Source organism: Cynocephalus volans, chromosome 10 (genome assembly GCF_027409185.1).
Source record: "Cynocephalus volans isolate mCynVol1 chromosome 10, mCynVol1.pri, whole genome shotgun sequence".
Taxonomy (NCBI): Eukaryota; Metazoa; Chordata; class Mammalia; order Dermoptera; family Cynocephalidae; genus Cynocephalus; species Cynocephalus volans.
In genome coordinates, this window is record NC_084469.1 from 41107779 (window position 1) to 41124157 (window position 16379).

General features: G+C 40.1%; 1 protein-coding gene across 4 annotated transcripts in view; it reads left to right on the plus strand.

The window, feature by feature from the left end:
- Positions 1-16379, plus strand: part of LOC134388447 (protoheme IX farnesyltransferase, mitochondrial) — a 122820-nt gene that overhangs the window by 93540 nt on the left and 12901 nt on the right. For all 4 annotated transcript variants that reach the window (XM_063111493.1, XM_063111492.1, XM_063111494.1 and 1 more), the window contains one exon: positions 15051-15283. In XM_063111493.1, the coding sequence (XP_062967563.1) occupies positions 15051-15283 (233 nt within the window). The remainder of the gene's footprint in view (positions 1-15050; positions 15284-16379) is intronic.

Genomic DNA, 16379 nt, shown 5'->3' on the forward strand with positions numbered 1-16379 from the left:
TATGTTTTCTTTATTTTAAAATAAAATAAGGATCCTGGTCATGCTCTGTTTCTTGCCTACATCATCTGGGCAGAGGGGGCTGGCCCTTGGCTCCTGCCTTAGGACACCAGGACTGTTCTCCATATGACATTTTGGAAAGCCAAAACTATATGGACAGAAATCAGATCAATGGTGACCAGAGACTGGCGGTGAGGGGGAGGGGATTACACAGAGGGGCACAAGAAACTTTTTGGGATTATAGAAATGATCTCTATCTTGATTGTGGTGGTGGTTACACTATTGTGTACCTTTTTCAAAACTCAGAACTAACTGTACACCTGAAATGGTTAAGTTTATGTATGAACTATTATGATATGTTTTAGACAAGATTTTCAGGGCATTTGGTTTTTCCTGGGGAATATATTGATGTAGGTTGTGGAGCATCAGATTTGGGGTCAGACTGTCTGGACTCAACCTCAGCTCCTCTAACTACTTCACCATGCAACCTTGAGCATATCACTAAACTTCTCTGAAGCTCCGAGTCCTTGACTGTAAAACGAGGATAATGCCTCCTACCTCAGAATGTTATACGAGAAAACGACCATTCTTGTAAAGCAGTGAGTGAGTGATAGTCCATCATCATTGTTGTTGTTATTACTTGTTGTCCAAATCATGTCCTGAGCATCTGTGGGTGTTATGCTCTGTGCCAAATGCTGCAATATGGCCAGCATGATTGGTGTCTTCCCTCATTACAATCCAGTGGGGGAGGTAGAAAATGAACCAGTGAACAAATGAATTCCAAAAGATCATTCTAAGCCTCAGTGGTATGGAGGAAGTAAACAGAATGATAACGTAGACCAGCTGGGAAGGCCTCTCTAGAGAGGGACATGAGGGAAGGTGGATCTGAGAAAGTGGCATCTGAGTGGAGACTTGAAGGATAAGGATGCAGAGATGTGGGGGAAGGCATCGTGGGCAGAGAGAGCAACCAGCGCAGAGCCAAGGCAGTCAGAGTGTACCTGCGCCATCAGTAGAAAGGAGGCCAGTGTGGCCAGAATGTAATGAACAAGGAGAGGCGTGGCATGAGGTGAAGTCAGAAGTAGACCATGGTAAGAAGTCTGGCTTGAAATCTGCATGCAGTGGGAAGCCAGAAATGAGTTGCAACAATAGAACTGGTGTGATCAGATTTAGGTTAAAAGAAGCCCTGAGCTGCCCCAGGGAAAGTAGGATCACAAGAGTGAAAAGAGAAACTTGCTACAGGTCCTCGTGTGAGTTGATAGCTTGGACCAGGGTGATCACAGATGAGGTGAAGTTCTGATGTTACTCAATTCAAAATGTGGGCTGGCTGCCATTGCCTACAAGTCCAGTTAAACTGTGTCTGCTTTTTCAGGCCTCTTTTCCTCTTTTCTGAGGCTCCCTGGTCTCCCACCAGTTACCTCTGCTCATCTCCAACTCTCTACCTTTGCTTCTGTTCCTTTTCTCTTTATTCTATAACTTTTGTTTGTTGTTTAAGGAATATCTCTCTACCTCTTCTCTGAAATGTTCCCATCTTTTACTATCTACACATATCTCCACTTTTGTAAAACTCTGCAGCTCTTTGTACGGGTGTCACGTAATTCACTATAAGGTAGAGTATCAAAGGAAACATTACAACATGACCCAGAGAAATTGCTGCTCTACTGTTCAGTGGAGTCCTCACAGCCACCACCACAACAAAAATACATTCCTGTTAAGTCAGCTTGCTGCTGCGCACCGTTAAGACAGAATGGAGTAAACCCTGCAGGGAAACAGAACCCCTTAGAATTCTCCCCTCTTCTACTGGGAGTCTTCTTAAAAGCAGAATGGTTTGAATGCCCAGCCATCTAAATACAGGCTTTTCTTTTGTTCTCTCTTTTAGTTTAACTCAGTGATTCTCAAACTTTAGTGAACATTTTCCAGAATTGTACATGCATATATACTTTATGGATGACTTCAGGGGACTTTGAAGGATAATTTTGAGTATAATGTATTTTCACCTTAGAGCTGACCTCTATAAACTGAATAAACAGCAGCTCCAACTGTGTTTCAAGAAAATGAAAATGTATCCAGTCCTATTACAGCTTTGATTACCAGTCTAGTGCTGCTTGCCTGCTGTTTACTGAGCTGCCTTTTGTCTCTGTTGTTTTAGATGACGGAGAAAGTGACATTGAATATATTTAATAAACAAGGAATGATAAGATAATTGACTACTTTTGAAATAGTCAATTACAGAAAAACATACCCTTTACATTTTAAGCAACATAGAAATCTTCTGTAATTTTTTTTTTTTTGAGAATCAAGGAGGAAAACCTTAACAGCTGGAATAACATCTATGAAATTTCATTATTATTTATTTCATAATATTTTATTTATTTATTTATTTAGTTATTTTTATTCCCAAGGAGAATACAGAGGACAGTACCTAAGTTTTAAAAATACATTAATTACCTATATAAAATGCCAATTCTGTATGTCTGAGGTATCACTTATAGTTTAAAAAAAATTATTATTTGTCTTATCTTGTTCAGGAAAATACTGCTTTTCCTGTTTTTCTCACTAGTGGAAAGAAAAAGCATTTTTATGCTAAGATGACGTGTTTAAATTCATCCTAAAACTTCCAGAGACATAAGAAGTTATTAGCTATTCTGATTGTCTATTCCAGAGAACACTGATGCCTTACAATAATTGCAGGTGGTTAACAGAAACATTCTGTTGCTGCTTCTATTTACCAAATGTGATTCCTGTGGAAGCACTTGACCCCATGGCTTTCTGCTTTTTACTTCAGCTCTGGGGCTTTATAATGGAATTATTTATCAGAGTCTTTAATGGCTTGGGGGCCACTTGATGAATTTGAGTACACTGTATATCATATCACTTAGGAAGCATTCATGAGCACATGGATAAATCCTGAGTTGTGGTGTATTTGGCTAACAAGCTCTTGCATCTGCATCTGAGGAAGTCTGGAGAGAAGTTCTCCAGAGGGGTCATAATGGAGCTGTCTTAACCTCTGCCATCAGCTCCTCGCCACAGAGTTTATCTCTGTTAACTTGGAGCCAAACCACTGCATCTGTTCCCTATAGGCTGAGTATAAGCACAGCCGTATCACAGCCTGAGGGATCACAGACTACATACAACTTCTGGAGGTCTGGATACACATGTCGCTAAATGGGTCTTGTCATAGGCAAAATCAAGAAGTTGTTTGTTTCTGCCGCCTCTGAGCTTCCTATCTCTCTGCCATTTGTATATCCTCATTAGTAACTCCCTTCCTTCTATACTTTACACAGGTATCCAGTGTCCTTAAACTTCTTCCACTTAATGATGCTCCATGATACTTGCAACACTGGTCCTAATTGGATAGAATGGATTTAGTAGTTTTAGGGTGGCCAAGGGAGGGTCAAAAGAAGAGGAGTGGTTAAAAGTGAGTGTCCCAGTATTTCTTCCTAAGACATACCATGGTCTTAGTAGGAGGATAAGACCAAGTATTTTGCCACAGCAAATTATAGCTGCCAGAATCTAACACCTATTTTTGGACATTTGGGGGGGTCTTGGTAACCCCTTTTCTACCTTATGGTCTTTTGAGTTCTAAGACCTAGAGACCAGCTCGCCTGAGAGCCTCAGCCGCCTGAGGCTTCTCTCAGTACTTCTTCCAGCTCCTCTGCCCCACTGGGTCCTTCTCTTTTGACTTAATGTTTGGACAGGTGGTCCTTCTTTCTTAGACAAAATGTCTCTTCAGTCAGCTGCTCCATCCAGTCACTTGTCTCTCTCTCCTCTTCATAGCCAAACTCCTGGAAAGAGAGGCTAATGCCTACCTCGCCAGTGGCAGTTTAGTGTCCATCCTCACTGCTCATCTCTGCTTTTTTCTGTACCACCACTTCATTATTTTTCTCTGCATATTGGCTCTTCTGATCTCTTCCTCACTTAAATTGACTCATCATCAAAACACAATTGCAGCCTTAGCCCTCAGGGTCTTCCAGCTGAGTACTCTGTCCCAATTCCAAAGCTTTGTGGGAGAAAGTGTTGGGCCTGATATTTCATCCCTGGTTGGTCCAGTCCCCTGGGGCAAGAGACAGAGGTGTGAGGACAGCTAAGCATTAGGGGTGGGGATGGAGGGAAAAAAGGACATAAGGCTACTTTTCCCAGGGCAGCTTCTGTAGAACTTTAGTTTGCACTTGGCCAGATGTGTACCCCAAGTCCTGATTCTACTGTGTAACTTTATAGCTGTAATCCACCTCCCCTGCTTCTAACACACACGTGGTTTATGTCAAATTCTTCTGTGTTTTCTAGTCAAAGCCTAAGGAAGAGGTTCTTAAATTTAATATTTACTGAGTCTTCTGCTTTACCTCAGATGTACAGAGGTGTGTATCCTCTCTCACTCTGCTCCCTGTTTTCACTGTATTTGGCAGGTCTTCTGCAGGACTGTTTCCTGTTTTTTTCAGAGTTGGAGTTTTCTGTTTTGTGTTCATCTTGTTTTCAGAGAGGACAGAGGGATACAGACTCCTTTAATCTGCCATCTTTATAAAACTTGAGGTCCTTCAGACTTTAAAAGATACATGTATAAGATACATTAGAAATCTAAGTCTAAGTGATACCCTTTCCCTGGTACATCCTAATTAAAATTAGTCTTTCTTAAGAATGTCAAGGCCTAATGTTTCTTCTAAATATTTTAGAAGTAAGTAATTCCCTTCTTTTATTCAATTCATCAAGAATTTATTGATCGCCTATATTCTTACCAGCATTGTCAGTTTTGTTTTTATAATGCTCCAAGCTTTATAGTCTGGGTGAAAAAATTAGCCAGACGCACAAAATGCTTAGCAGACAGGACAGGGCAGCCCGTAAATATGTGTTGAATAAAAGGAAGAAATTGGTACAAACAAGAAGGTCTCTGGAAGGTCAGACAAAGAAGATACAATAGTGAGGACAGAGTGCACAGTGAAAGCTTCCTGCATGAGGGATCCTGGACTGGACCTTTCTTCTTGTTATTTTGAAAGACATCTGTATTTTGATTAGGTCTCCTTTGAATTATCCATTTTCCAGCTTGGTGACACTGACAGGGAAATAATACATGTCAGCATTAGTTTTTCCAACTTAATGGATCAGATGAGAGTGATCCATAACTTATATGCTTTAGGTGTGGTTTGTAAGCAGTAGAGATTGCCCGATAAGAGTGGAGCAAAAGGTTATTTAGACAGGATAAATTAAAACACTTGGAATCGGGGTCAGCTAATACCTGATTTTGAGATGAATGATGAAGATTGAGTTTTAGAAATGAAATGAATGGATTGTTTAGTTGGCATTATTAACTTAAAGAACAGGGTTTAGCTTGAGTATTATAGGGATTTATAGTAGACATTTTTCAAATTTACTGAAGGTTTTACCAGTAAGCACTTAAGCAAATGTAAACATTTTGTGGGCTGCAGGGGAGCTGTGAATATTATTCATCAACCAGTCGTACTAGGCTAGTAGACCTGTGTGCCCAGACCAGGCTAAAGCTCTGCACAGCTTCTAAGGCTTGTTATGATTAGCCTCTTAGTGTGTATATATTGCTAATGTAATAAGAACATAAACATTTTATAAGTATAGAAATTTCTTTTTTTAGTGTTAACCAGTGATTTGAAGTGGCAGGAAGAACAAATTTGGTCTCAACTTAATAATAGTAGTGTTAATAGTAGTATTAATGCTGTTCCTAAAATCATTTACTATTATGAGTCATGGTATAAAGAGTCAACAAGAAGTTTTCGTACATATAATCGTGCGTAATCATTACAATGGGCAAATGAGAGAAACGCTGGGAATTTCTGAAAGTTACCTTTCTTTCTCCCATTGTGATGAGAAAAAAGAAAGCATTTATGACTATTTTCAAGCAGCGTGAGTTGTGAGCATTGGTTGACAGCAGTCCTAGGGATGGAGGATTCATTAGTTCCCATGTCCTTTTTTAGAACCAGAAAATATCCAGATATTCTTATAAATATGAATATGAAGAGTTAACTATCATATCATAGTAACTCGGTCTATCACTTGTAGCCAATTGAAAAATATGTCAGGGGACAAAATACATTTTACTTATAACCTAGCATCATATAGTCTAATATCCCTTCACTTTGATTCCTCTCTTTTCAAGAGAGAAGATTGGACACAATCTAGTGCTATTCTCATTGGTAGGTGTTATGTGAGTGGCAGTCTTAGGAGAGTGTTCTCTCTTTGGCATGGTGTATAAAGGTTCACTTGGGCACTATTCTTAGGTACGGAGAATAGAAAGATGAGTCAATAGTGTAGAGTCACCGCACTGAAAGAAATTTGTTGCAGTGGGAAGGTCAGGCAGGGCAGCAGATCGTGTTGGCATGAGGACTAAGAAGTGCTGTAGAGCTTGAGGACAATTGTAGTGAGGTGGATAGGAAGGTGAGAAGGTTGAGGGAAAATGTTCTTGGAGGAGCTTTTCGATATCTAGGCTAAGTCTTAGAGGATAAGTAAGAATTAGCCATGCAGAAGATGGAAAGAAGTATTGGGAAGGGGAGGAAGGGGTAATCAATTCTAGGGCAAAGGAGCCTTACACAGAAAGTTAGGTAGAAACTCTTCACAGAAGAGATCTTTCACCTAGACCAGAGATGGCAAAATAGCATCCAGCAGACCAAATCCTAAAGAAGCATTTTTTGTATGGCCTGCTGTGTTTTCCTACAGTTTGCATTAGTTGCCAACACTTAAAAATAGAAAATGTTAACATCCAACGTCAGATTTCTGGGCTGCTTTTGTGCATTCCCACATGGTATCTGCCAGCCAAACCTGAGTAGCAGTTCCCACAGTCCTCACCTCTCCTATTTTTTAAATTAGGCCCACTTTACTCCTTTATGTTGCCCACTTGGTTCCTGTGGATGTCTGCATTTGCAAACACTGACTTTGACCAGAGGCTGGGTCGGGAGGGGGAGGTGCAGGAGATGAAGTCAGAGGTAAACGCCTACATCTCCCGGTAGCTGCACACACATGTGGCTCCCAGGTAGTCTCCAAAGCTGCAGGGATGGATAGTTTTATTTCCCAGCGTCATTTTTTTATAAATGGTATTTTATTAAAGCTTTTCAAAGACTCTTTAAAATTCATTGACCCTATTTTGTGTTGGTGAACAAAGCTGCCCTTTTTTTTATAGAGTCCTATAAATTAAAAATGGGGGGAGGGTCAGAGAATTAAACCATCTGGCTCAACCAGGAAAAAGGAAAAGTATTTGCCTCCCATGTGGCTGGCAGTAGGAGTTATGGGAGCTAGGAGTAATGGAGGGATTCAGTAGGTGGTCCCTGCCCTCAAGGAGTTTGAGAAGTAGATTAAGAGATTGGACTTCTACACTGGAAACTCAGATTTTCATGGGTGGGATCAAGCAATAGGAACCACTTCTTTTTGAAAATTCCAGAGTCCTTGTACAAATATCTTATCCTTAATTTAAGCTGAATTGATGTAGGATAATTCAGAGATCACCATTTGCTTCTCCCTGCATTAGAAGGCCAAATCTCAGAGGTCAGCAGTGGGGTAAGGTTCATTTTAGTGTTTGTTTTGTTTTGTTTTTACAGCCAATCTTTCTTATCTTTCTTCTAGATGAATAAGATTCTTTGAATCAGTTTTCAAAGCTCAAGCAGCTCAGATCTGCTTTGTTTTCTCCCTTTAAAAAAAAGTTTTTCTTAATATAACACCACAATCTCCATGTTCTTAGTATAATATGCCAAAAATATTTGCTTATTCTTGCATTTCTCTCAAACATGTTTTAAGATTTAATTTTCTTTTCTTTTTTTTTTATCTGAACCCGTGACCTTGGGGTTATAGGGCTGCACTCTTACCAACTGTGATCACTAGCCACCCCTAAATTTTCTTTTAAAGTAGGTTTTGTGCCCTCATTTTTTTCACAATTTCCTTAAGTTCTGATTACGTTAGTCCTCTGCTACCTTATAGTATCTGTAACTGGAAACATGTTCAGAAATAGGAAACTCTTAAATAAGATTCTGGAGAGATATTTTCAAAATAGATATCTGTAGAGACTTTCTCCAAAAATTCATTTCAAAGCTCAAATGTGGGATTTATGCAGGAAATTAAAGTTAAATTGGCTTGGTTTGATTAAGGTTTTGGTTCTTTTGTTTTTGAAGAAAGGAGATTTTATTTTGTAATTTAAAAATCATTCATTCTTGAAAAATGACCAAGTATGGGATTAATTTTTGTATAAACCAATTACCTGCAGACTTCTTCAAAATATAAAGCTTTCTTGATTTAATATAACAATTCATAGACCTCCCAACACATTACTTAAACAGAAAGACCACATTTCTCCAAAAAGTTATTAAAAAGTCAGGTATTCAAATTCCATTTATTAAGTGCAAAAAACAGGCATCAAATGAAAGCTTGTATTTCTCTTATTTGTTCCTAATTTTTATAGAAGACTACTTTGATAGAGCTATGTAAGAACTGGTATTTATTAAACCAAGCAATGTTACATTTTAAAGGAGGAAAAAATAATGTATAGAAATGTGTTGACAAATTCTCCCCTCCCCCTTAGTCTATTAGTTTCTTTTCTACAGTAGCCTTGGGTAGAAAAGGCAGAAGTGGAAAGATCCCACGCAATGATGCTCACTAGAAAGATACCTCAATTTAAATTGCAATTCAGTTCTGTATATGAGTTTTCATATAAATCATTATTTAACCTTCAGTATGAACGATGAATCTATTTGCATGAATGAATGAATGAATATAAAAGAAGTTTTTTGGTTCAAGAAAATCAGTTTCCTTTTCTGCCCACTCCCTATCAAATAGTGCTTTTTTCCTTATTCATACATTTATTTCACGTTATTAAAAATTAGAATTTTTTTGCAATGTCATCACATCCTGTTCACCTGCATTTCTGATCTTTTTTATATAATTTCACTCCAGCAAGAACCACTCACAGAGATGTTAATTCCTCTGCTCTTAATGAAGGCCATGACAGCTACTGTTAGAGGTGCAAGAGCACCAACATTTGAAAGAAATGTTTTGCATGTGATCAGTCTAGTTTTTACTGGTGCCAATTTGTTTACTTTTTCATAATTTGATAGCATAAAACAAAATTCTTAATAAAAAGTTGCAATTGAAAATAAAAATAGTTGTAAAGTATTATAACACTAAGGTCAAGAGTTCAAATCCCCTTACCAGCCAGCCACCAAAAAAAGAAAAATAATTTAATATTCATAAGTCTGTAAATTTGAAAAAATAAATCAGGGGAAACAATATATTGCAAGTTTATTAGCCCCTATCTCCAGCTCCATTTAAATAGGTCCTCCCTATTTAAATAATTCCGTCTCGTTTCATCTGTTCTTTTTCTTGTAGCTGATTTTACAGTTTGAGAGTTCCTAATACTTGTTTAATGCCTGTCTTCCTTTCTAGACTAAACTTTCTTATTTTGTTCACTGCTGTGTAGCCACACAACATAGTGGCTGACTGTATAGGCAATGAGAAATTTGAATGAATGAATGAGTGAATGAGTGAATGAATGAATGAATGAGCAAGTGAATACTATGTGCTCATTTAGTCAGCACTCTGCTGAGTGCTTTATTTACACCGTTGCATTTAATTCTTAGGTTACTATGAAGTATCTCCCATTTTACAGATGAAGAAACTAAGACCAACACCTTAAGTAATTTGTTCAAGATCACACAACTAAACAGGATACAAACCCTGCCTTCCCTATGTTCTTGTTGTTGAGTCTCTTTGCCTAAGCAAATTTTACTGGAGTGTCATTCTTGCCACTGAAAGAGCCCTAAAACACTCCTTACTTTAGTTGAGGAAACTAAGGACCAGAGAGGCTAAATAAGTTGCCCAGTTTTACATAGCTAGTTAATATCAAGGTAGGAACTAGATTTCATACCGCCTGATTCCTGTTCAGCATGCTTAGTTAAGCTACCATCAGGAAACCAGAATATAATAATAATAATAATAAAGAATATTAAAGCATTTTAAAGAATATTTTTGTTATGAAAATGTTTCAACAGATGCAGTAGTAGAGATGGTACAATGAATCCCCATATGCCCTTTGCCCACAGTCAACAGTTACCAAGACCTTTCCCACATCTGCTTCATCTTGCCCTTAAGGTACTTTGAATGATCAAAACACCTGTAGCTCTGTGACTAAATTAAATCAAGGTAGGTACAGAGAGGTCAAGGGGTATACCCACAGTTTCTCTGTTAGTTGATAACAGAGCTAGTTCACAGTCCTGTGCTCTTTCCCCTGGAACATGTCAGGAGACCTATATCAAGACAGCTGAAAGTGGGCGACCTACACAAGCCAACCATAGTCATTACTGGGCTGGAGTGGCTCATGCAGGCCCAGCATTTGTGGTGTGGCCAGATGGGGACCAGCATCACATTGGTAATGATGTAGCAGTGGTTCTCAAACTTAAGCAGGCCTCCAGATCACCTGAATTCCTAACAAGTTCCCAGGTGATGTTGCTGCTGCTGGTGCAGGAACCAAACTTAGAAAGAACCCTGGTGCAGAGGATCTACCCAGAAGTTCCAGCTAGGCCCCCTCCCCTAAGGTGACTCTAAGTACAGGGAATCCCAAAGAGGCCTTTATACTCCTTGTCTTGCCTCTAGAAACCAGGTGTTAGAGTAGCACTCGAAATGGAAGTGAACTTCTAAGGAATTTAAAGGATAAAAGAAGCAAGAAGACTAATAAAAAAATTTTTTTTTAATGAGTAAATAATAAAAGGAGAAATAACTCCATGTGTATGCCTGTCAGTGGATGTGTCTCCAGGTACGGGGTATTTTCTAAAACCCATCTAGGAATGAGAAGAGCAGATGGGTGTTTTGATCAAGGTCTGAATGGTATGATTAGGAGAAAGACTATATGGAGTAATTGACCTAAAATAACAAGAAATCAGTCCTTGACAAAATTGCCTTTTAGTTCTTAGAGATTTCACTCCTTTTGGCGGGGGGGACTGGCCTATAAGGGCATTTGAACCCTTTAGTTTGGTGTTATCAGTACTGTGCTCTAACCAACTGAACGTAGCCGGCCAGCCCTGACATTTAGCTCTGACCACATTTTATGAGCACTAAGGCAGAAAATCATAGTTGTGTTTAACTGAGGTGAGGAGTGAACACTCTTTTCTAACCTTTTTCTATCTCAAAAATAGATCTCTTGATTAAAAGAGCTAAACTTAAAAAAACTTTAGTATTACCACAATATTTAAAGATTTCGTGGTAAATCAAACTTTAAAAAATAACCAGATACCACTTGATATATTTTCTCTTTATCCCAGAACCATTATTATTGCTTGTCTTCTTCCTACTTACAGTTTCAAAATGAGTCCTTCACTTCTTTTACTGATGTATTTTCATTATGTACAAAAATTTTAACCAAAATCTTGTAGTTACCCCTTTTTTTATTTCACTTTTTTACCCTGCCTTATTTCAAACAATGCTTCAGGTAACTTGCAAAGGTAGGTAAACTGTGACAAAATAGTTCCAAAAAAAAAAAAGAATCAGAAAAAGATAACTAAGGAGAGACAAAGTAGAGCCAAGAATAATAGAGCTAAAAATGCAAACCATGACCCCCCTCATGTCATTAGGCCAAAGTGCCATTCAGTGAAAGAGGAAGACCTGCTCTCTGCTGGTCTGATCTGCTCTGCCACAGTATTTGGGAAAATCTGGAAGATAGATTAAAGGCACAGGCCAGCTGAAGGCCTCTTCTTTCAACTGAGCATTTGCTAAAATTTGTGTGGCAGTATGCTTACGACTCTTTTTTCCCCAAAAATGCCTAATGGGAGCTTCTCTGGTGAGGTGAATAAATAAATACTTGCCGACCTTCACATGGTGGCAGTGATTCTTCTAAAAAGTAGATACGATCATTTTCTTCCCCTGTTTCAAACAGAAAATGGCACTGACTCTGCGTTTGCCCAGAGGCAGTGCTCAGCCATCTGGGTGTGGCCAGCGCCCTTTCTGCTCCTGGTGTGTGCAGCTTCCTCAGGTTGCTTCATCTCGCTGCACTGCTCACCTTCGGCCTCTCTGTGTTCCCACCACGTGCACACCCTTCTCCAGCTTTTCTGTCCGTCTCCCCACTCATCCATCCAAATTGAACACATATTACTTTTATAATAAATGTTTTAGGAAAAATGAAACATCACAGGAGACAAACTTCACACAGCCTGTAGTTAAAGTACCTTTGCCCATAACACGAGAAAGCTCTGAAGTCCCCCGATTCAGGGCTCCTTGTGCCAGGAGGGGATGGGTTCCCTCAGGCACCGAGGTGCTAAGCGTGGCTTGTCAACCTGTCCAGTTTTCATTCATGCCCCTGAACACATTGATTTAAATGCCAAGATTGAGCCTCATGACTTTCTGTGATTCCAACAAGGGTCAGAAACTAAACTTCCACATAAAATTGCCTATCTCAATAAATTAAATTCATGTGTGCTTTTCTAAAAGGGCTTTTCATAACACTAATACCTTTGAATCTAACCGGCTTCCACAGGCCTTGGAGAAGGAGTGAACAGCCTTTTTTTTTTTTTTTTTTTTTTAACACAAGAGCCAATTCAGGAAAAATAAAAATGTTTTTGAGCTACATTTTTTTTCTTCCACTCAGAATAAAGCTAGCTTTTTAGAGTCCCATAGGAAAAAAAAAAATCTGTTCTTATACACTACCTTATTGAAAGAAGAACAACAGTTGTAACATTTGTACAGCTTTTTAGCCATCTAAATTCTCCTTTCTGGGCATATGTGAGATGTAGCAGCACAGAGTCGGCTTCGTAGTCTTTCCATCTGGAAAATTATATTGTGTGCTGTATTGGGAAGCTAGGTGGTCCCAGGTTCCATGATGTACATCACTACCTTAGCAAAGTCTGTTTGGGTAGATCGTGAGGAATGGCACTGAGGAGCAAATAGGATCGAAGAAATAGAAACAGTATATGCTTGTAGTCTACTCCATCCGGATGTTTGGCTTTGAAGAGTGTTGAAGCAAGAGGGCGATTACCTTGGTGGAAATATGAACAAAGTAATTTATTTGAGGACGCAGGAAGTCAGTAGACAGTGCGGATAGAAGATGAAGGACAGATGAGAGAAGAGATTAAATAAGAGCAAAAGTGGACAGTTTATCTTTAAAAATGAAGAAGACAGCCTCTTCTGAAATGGGAGAAAGGTAAAGAAGTAAATCTGAGAGCATTTGGCGCTCTTGTGTAAGAGGGCAGGACGTCTGTTAAGGGGATTGGGAGCTAAAGGAAGCTGGAGCCTTGAGAAGGCTGGAGAGGAGTTAAAACAGTCACTATATGGAATCAGAATGGACATTAGCTCCAGCCAAGCACCCACACTGTTCAGCCAAGCACCTGCACTGGGGCCAGTGAGTGCGATTGTAGGGCTTTCCCCAGCAGGAACGGAGACAGCGTGTCATTGAGCACATGCAGAAATGGGAATTGTAGGGTGGGAGTGATGGAAGGACAAGGCAAAATAAAAGATTGAGGGTAGTAATTGACCACCGGGTTCAGAAGAGGTGGTCCAGGCACAGGTGGGTGGCAGTTCATCCTCAGGGCTGAGCATGCACTGAGAAGTCTCTCCACTGCAGTTCCTGGTTCTTCTGTCACAAGCACCTTGATGGCAGCATGCTTCTTATGTGTTTTCTTTTTCCATCCAAACTCCCATTTTGTTGGGTTCCATCTTCCAGGTAGAGTGGTCATGGCCTGGGAGGAGAGAGTCAGTGCTGGACACCATATCATAGTGGGAGCCAGGATTCTCCAAGTCACTTCCAGCTTTCTTATTCTTTTGCCCTGGCTTCACTTGGTATTGTCAGCTGCTAGACTCTCCTGCTTCCCCAACCCCACTGCCGGCTTAGTTCTACTGGTCATAATTCTGCAAGTCAGCCTTTGTCCTTGAGGGGCAGTCATAGACTCGGGGCTTCTCTCCTGCTGTAAAACACTGCAGCCCTGTGAATAGGAAGGTGTTATCTCATGTGTGTGCTCCTAGGGTAAAGATTTCCCCCAGGGGATTGGCCATCGCTAAAACTGAGCACACCAGAAGCTGCACTCTGGTGACTCTTTCTTCTCAAGGAGCACATTGTGGACTCTAACTGATCAGGGTCCCTAAACACTACATAAACTTATTTTACTCGGAAGTGGAATTACGACTTCTGCAAAAGAAAGCAAGCTTGAGTAACCTCCTTAGGTTTCTGAAGAAAGAATAAATAAGCGTACATATAAGCAGGAACTAGTATATCCAATTTATCTAGACTCTCAAAGTCTTTGATAAGATTCCATACGAAGTCTGCTTTAAAAAATGGGCACAGTTGAGAAACAGGCTTATAATGATCATTATCCTTATAGGGTTTCATTTGACTGTTCTCATTTACATGCATAACCTTGCGCGACCTCCTCTTGAAAATGTCCTGTCCGTAAACCAAATTATGGCTCTGGCACTACACAACAACCTCCTGGTGTTTTTACTATTGTCACAGAGCTGGTACCATGCTGAGCCTGTAATTTATTACAGGTATTGTAATGGTGGCACTCACTGAGGCACGCCATAGTTACTCATTACTGCTAATAAGGTAATGTTTTACAATAAGGTAGAAATAAATGGGTAGAACTGCTTCCAGAATTAAGATCCTATTTTTTGCCCAGGTCTTACAGTATTGTGTTCTAAGTGGTATGTTCGTGACTGTCCCCTACTTAGCACTAACTGTAAAATGCAACACCAAGCAAAGTCGTCATTGTCTCAGTCTGTCAGTCCTCACTTCACCCGATGAGGAAGAGAGTAATTTCTTACAGAGCTGATTGGAGCCCACATGGCTACAGCCTGGAAGGGACAGTGTCTGTAAATAGAATCTAGGACACGCCAACCTCGACTCTCTTAACTGCTCCACTCTCAGCTGGCAAAATCGAGAGGAGCAAACAGAGCTCCCACAAACATAACCCTTTCTTTTAAGTTTCCTTAAGAGAATTCTGCATAACAAGGAAGAAGCCAGACCAGTACTGCCTCTGGTTGCTTCGCAGTAGAGGTGGGTTGTGCGCTCTTCATCAGCTCTGATTCTAGGCAGTTGAGCTGGAACTAATCGCTTGATGTTCTCTGCTCTTTTGCAGCCCGTTGCTAGCTATGTCCTTTGCCACTTGTTGTGCTGTTCCAGGAGTTGCACTTCTGACCTGTGGGGTGAATCCACTCACAGGAGCCCTGGGAGTCTTCAACATTTTCCTGTATACCTGCTGTTACACACCACTGAAGAGGATCAGCATTGCCAACACATGGGTCGGAGCCATCGTTGGGGCCATCCCACCCGTCATGGGCTGGACAGCGGCTACTGGTAGCCTCGATGCTGGTGAGTGTTTCATGTGTGAAGTGTCAGCTTCTCTCAGCAGACCTGTGGCATGGGTGCCAGAAAAAAGGGCCCAACAGTTCCTCCATGCAGGCCTGAGCACACACTAGTCAAAGAGGCAGTCCCTTCCCTGAGCTGCAGTAGTGGTCAGATTCCATTTTATTCCTTACTGATTCTTCTGGCCAGTGCACTGATGTGGCAGTCAAATACTGTGGAAGCAGAGCTAAAGGGAGATTGTGTCATCCTGGCTTGTGGGGGAATGTGACATACACTTTCCTTAAAGGGAATGTCTAAAAGAAAACACAGGAGGCAGTGCTACCTCAGCCTGAGACTGTAGGGAAAGCGAAAAGAAAGTCCGTGAAATCAGGATGAAAAGCACACATCAAGTTAGGACTGACAGATTCATTTGTGACATCCCAGTCCATGGAGAAGGTGTCTGGAGCTAGCCCCCAGTCCCCTAGAAAGCGTGTCACCTCGTTGAGCCTCCTTCATTAGCTCTTGACTCCCATTGAACTGGGTTGTGTTCCCTGCTTATGAAAAAAGAGATTATTTTCATTAATTTCTAATTTATTTTTATATGATTTGCTTAAATTGTTCTTGCTGTCTACAGTAAAACCATTGAAACATTTATACCTTTTTTTTTTTGATGGTATGTCATGACTAAATTTGTGGGGTGAAAATAGCTCCTTTTTACCATCTGTAAGGGAAGTTTCACAGTCAAATTAGTCAAGTAATTAGTGTTTTTGACCAACACTTAGGAAGGAAGTGGTGAGGTTTCCTGCAATATATGTAAGTACATATTTTTCACATGAGAGATCAAAAGGGAGTTGACCATAAACTATTACCCTGTAAGCCACATTTCTGAGACTTTTCATAAAAGCTCTTACACTCCGATTTGGCAAGCTTACAAATGCTAATACACCTTTGCCCTGATTGTCTCTTAGAATGGTTTTAATATCCTGTAAATGCTGGATATTAATGAATCTACAAATGTAATATTCTAAAACTTATGTACTTGTTTGCTCTGTGATAAACCTAAACCCAGCATCTCATCTGTGTGCAAAGTGTTAAGAGCAGGGATGCTGGAGCCTGATTCTAC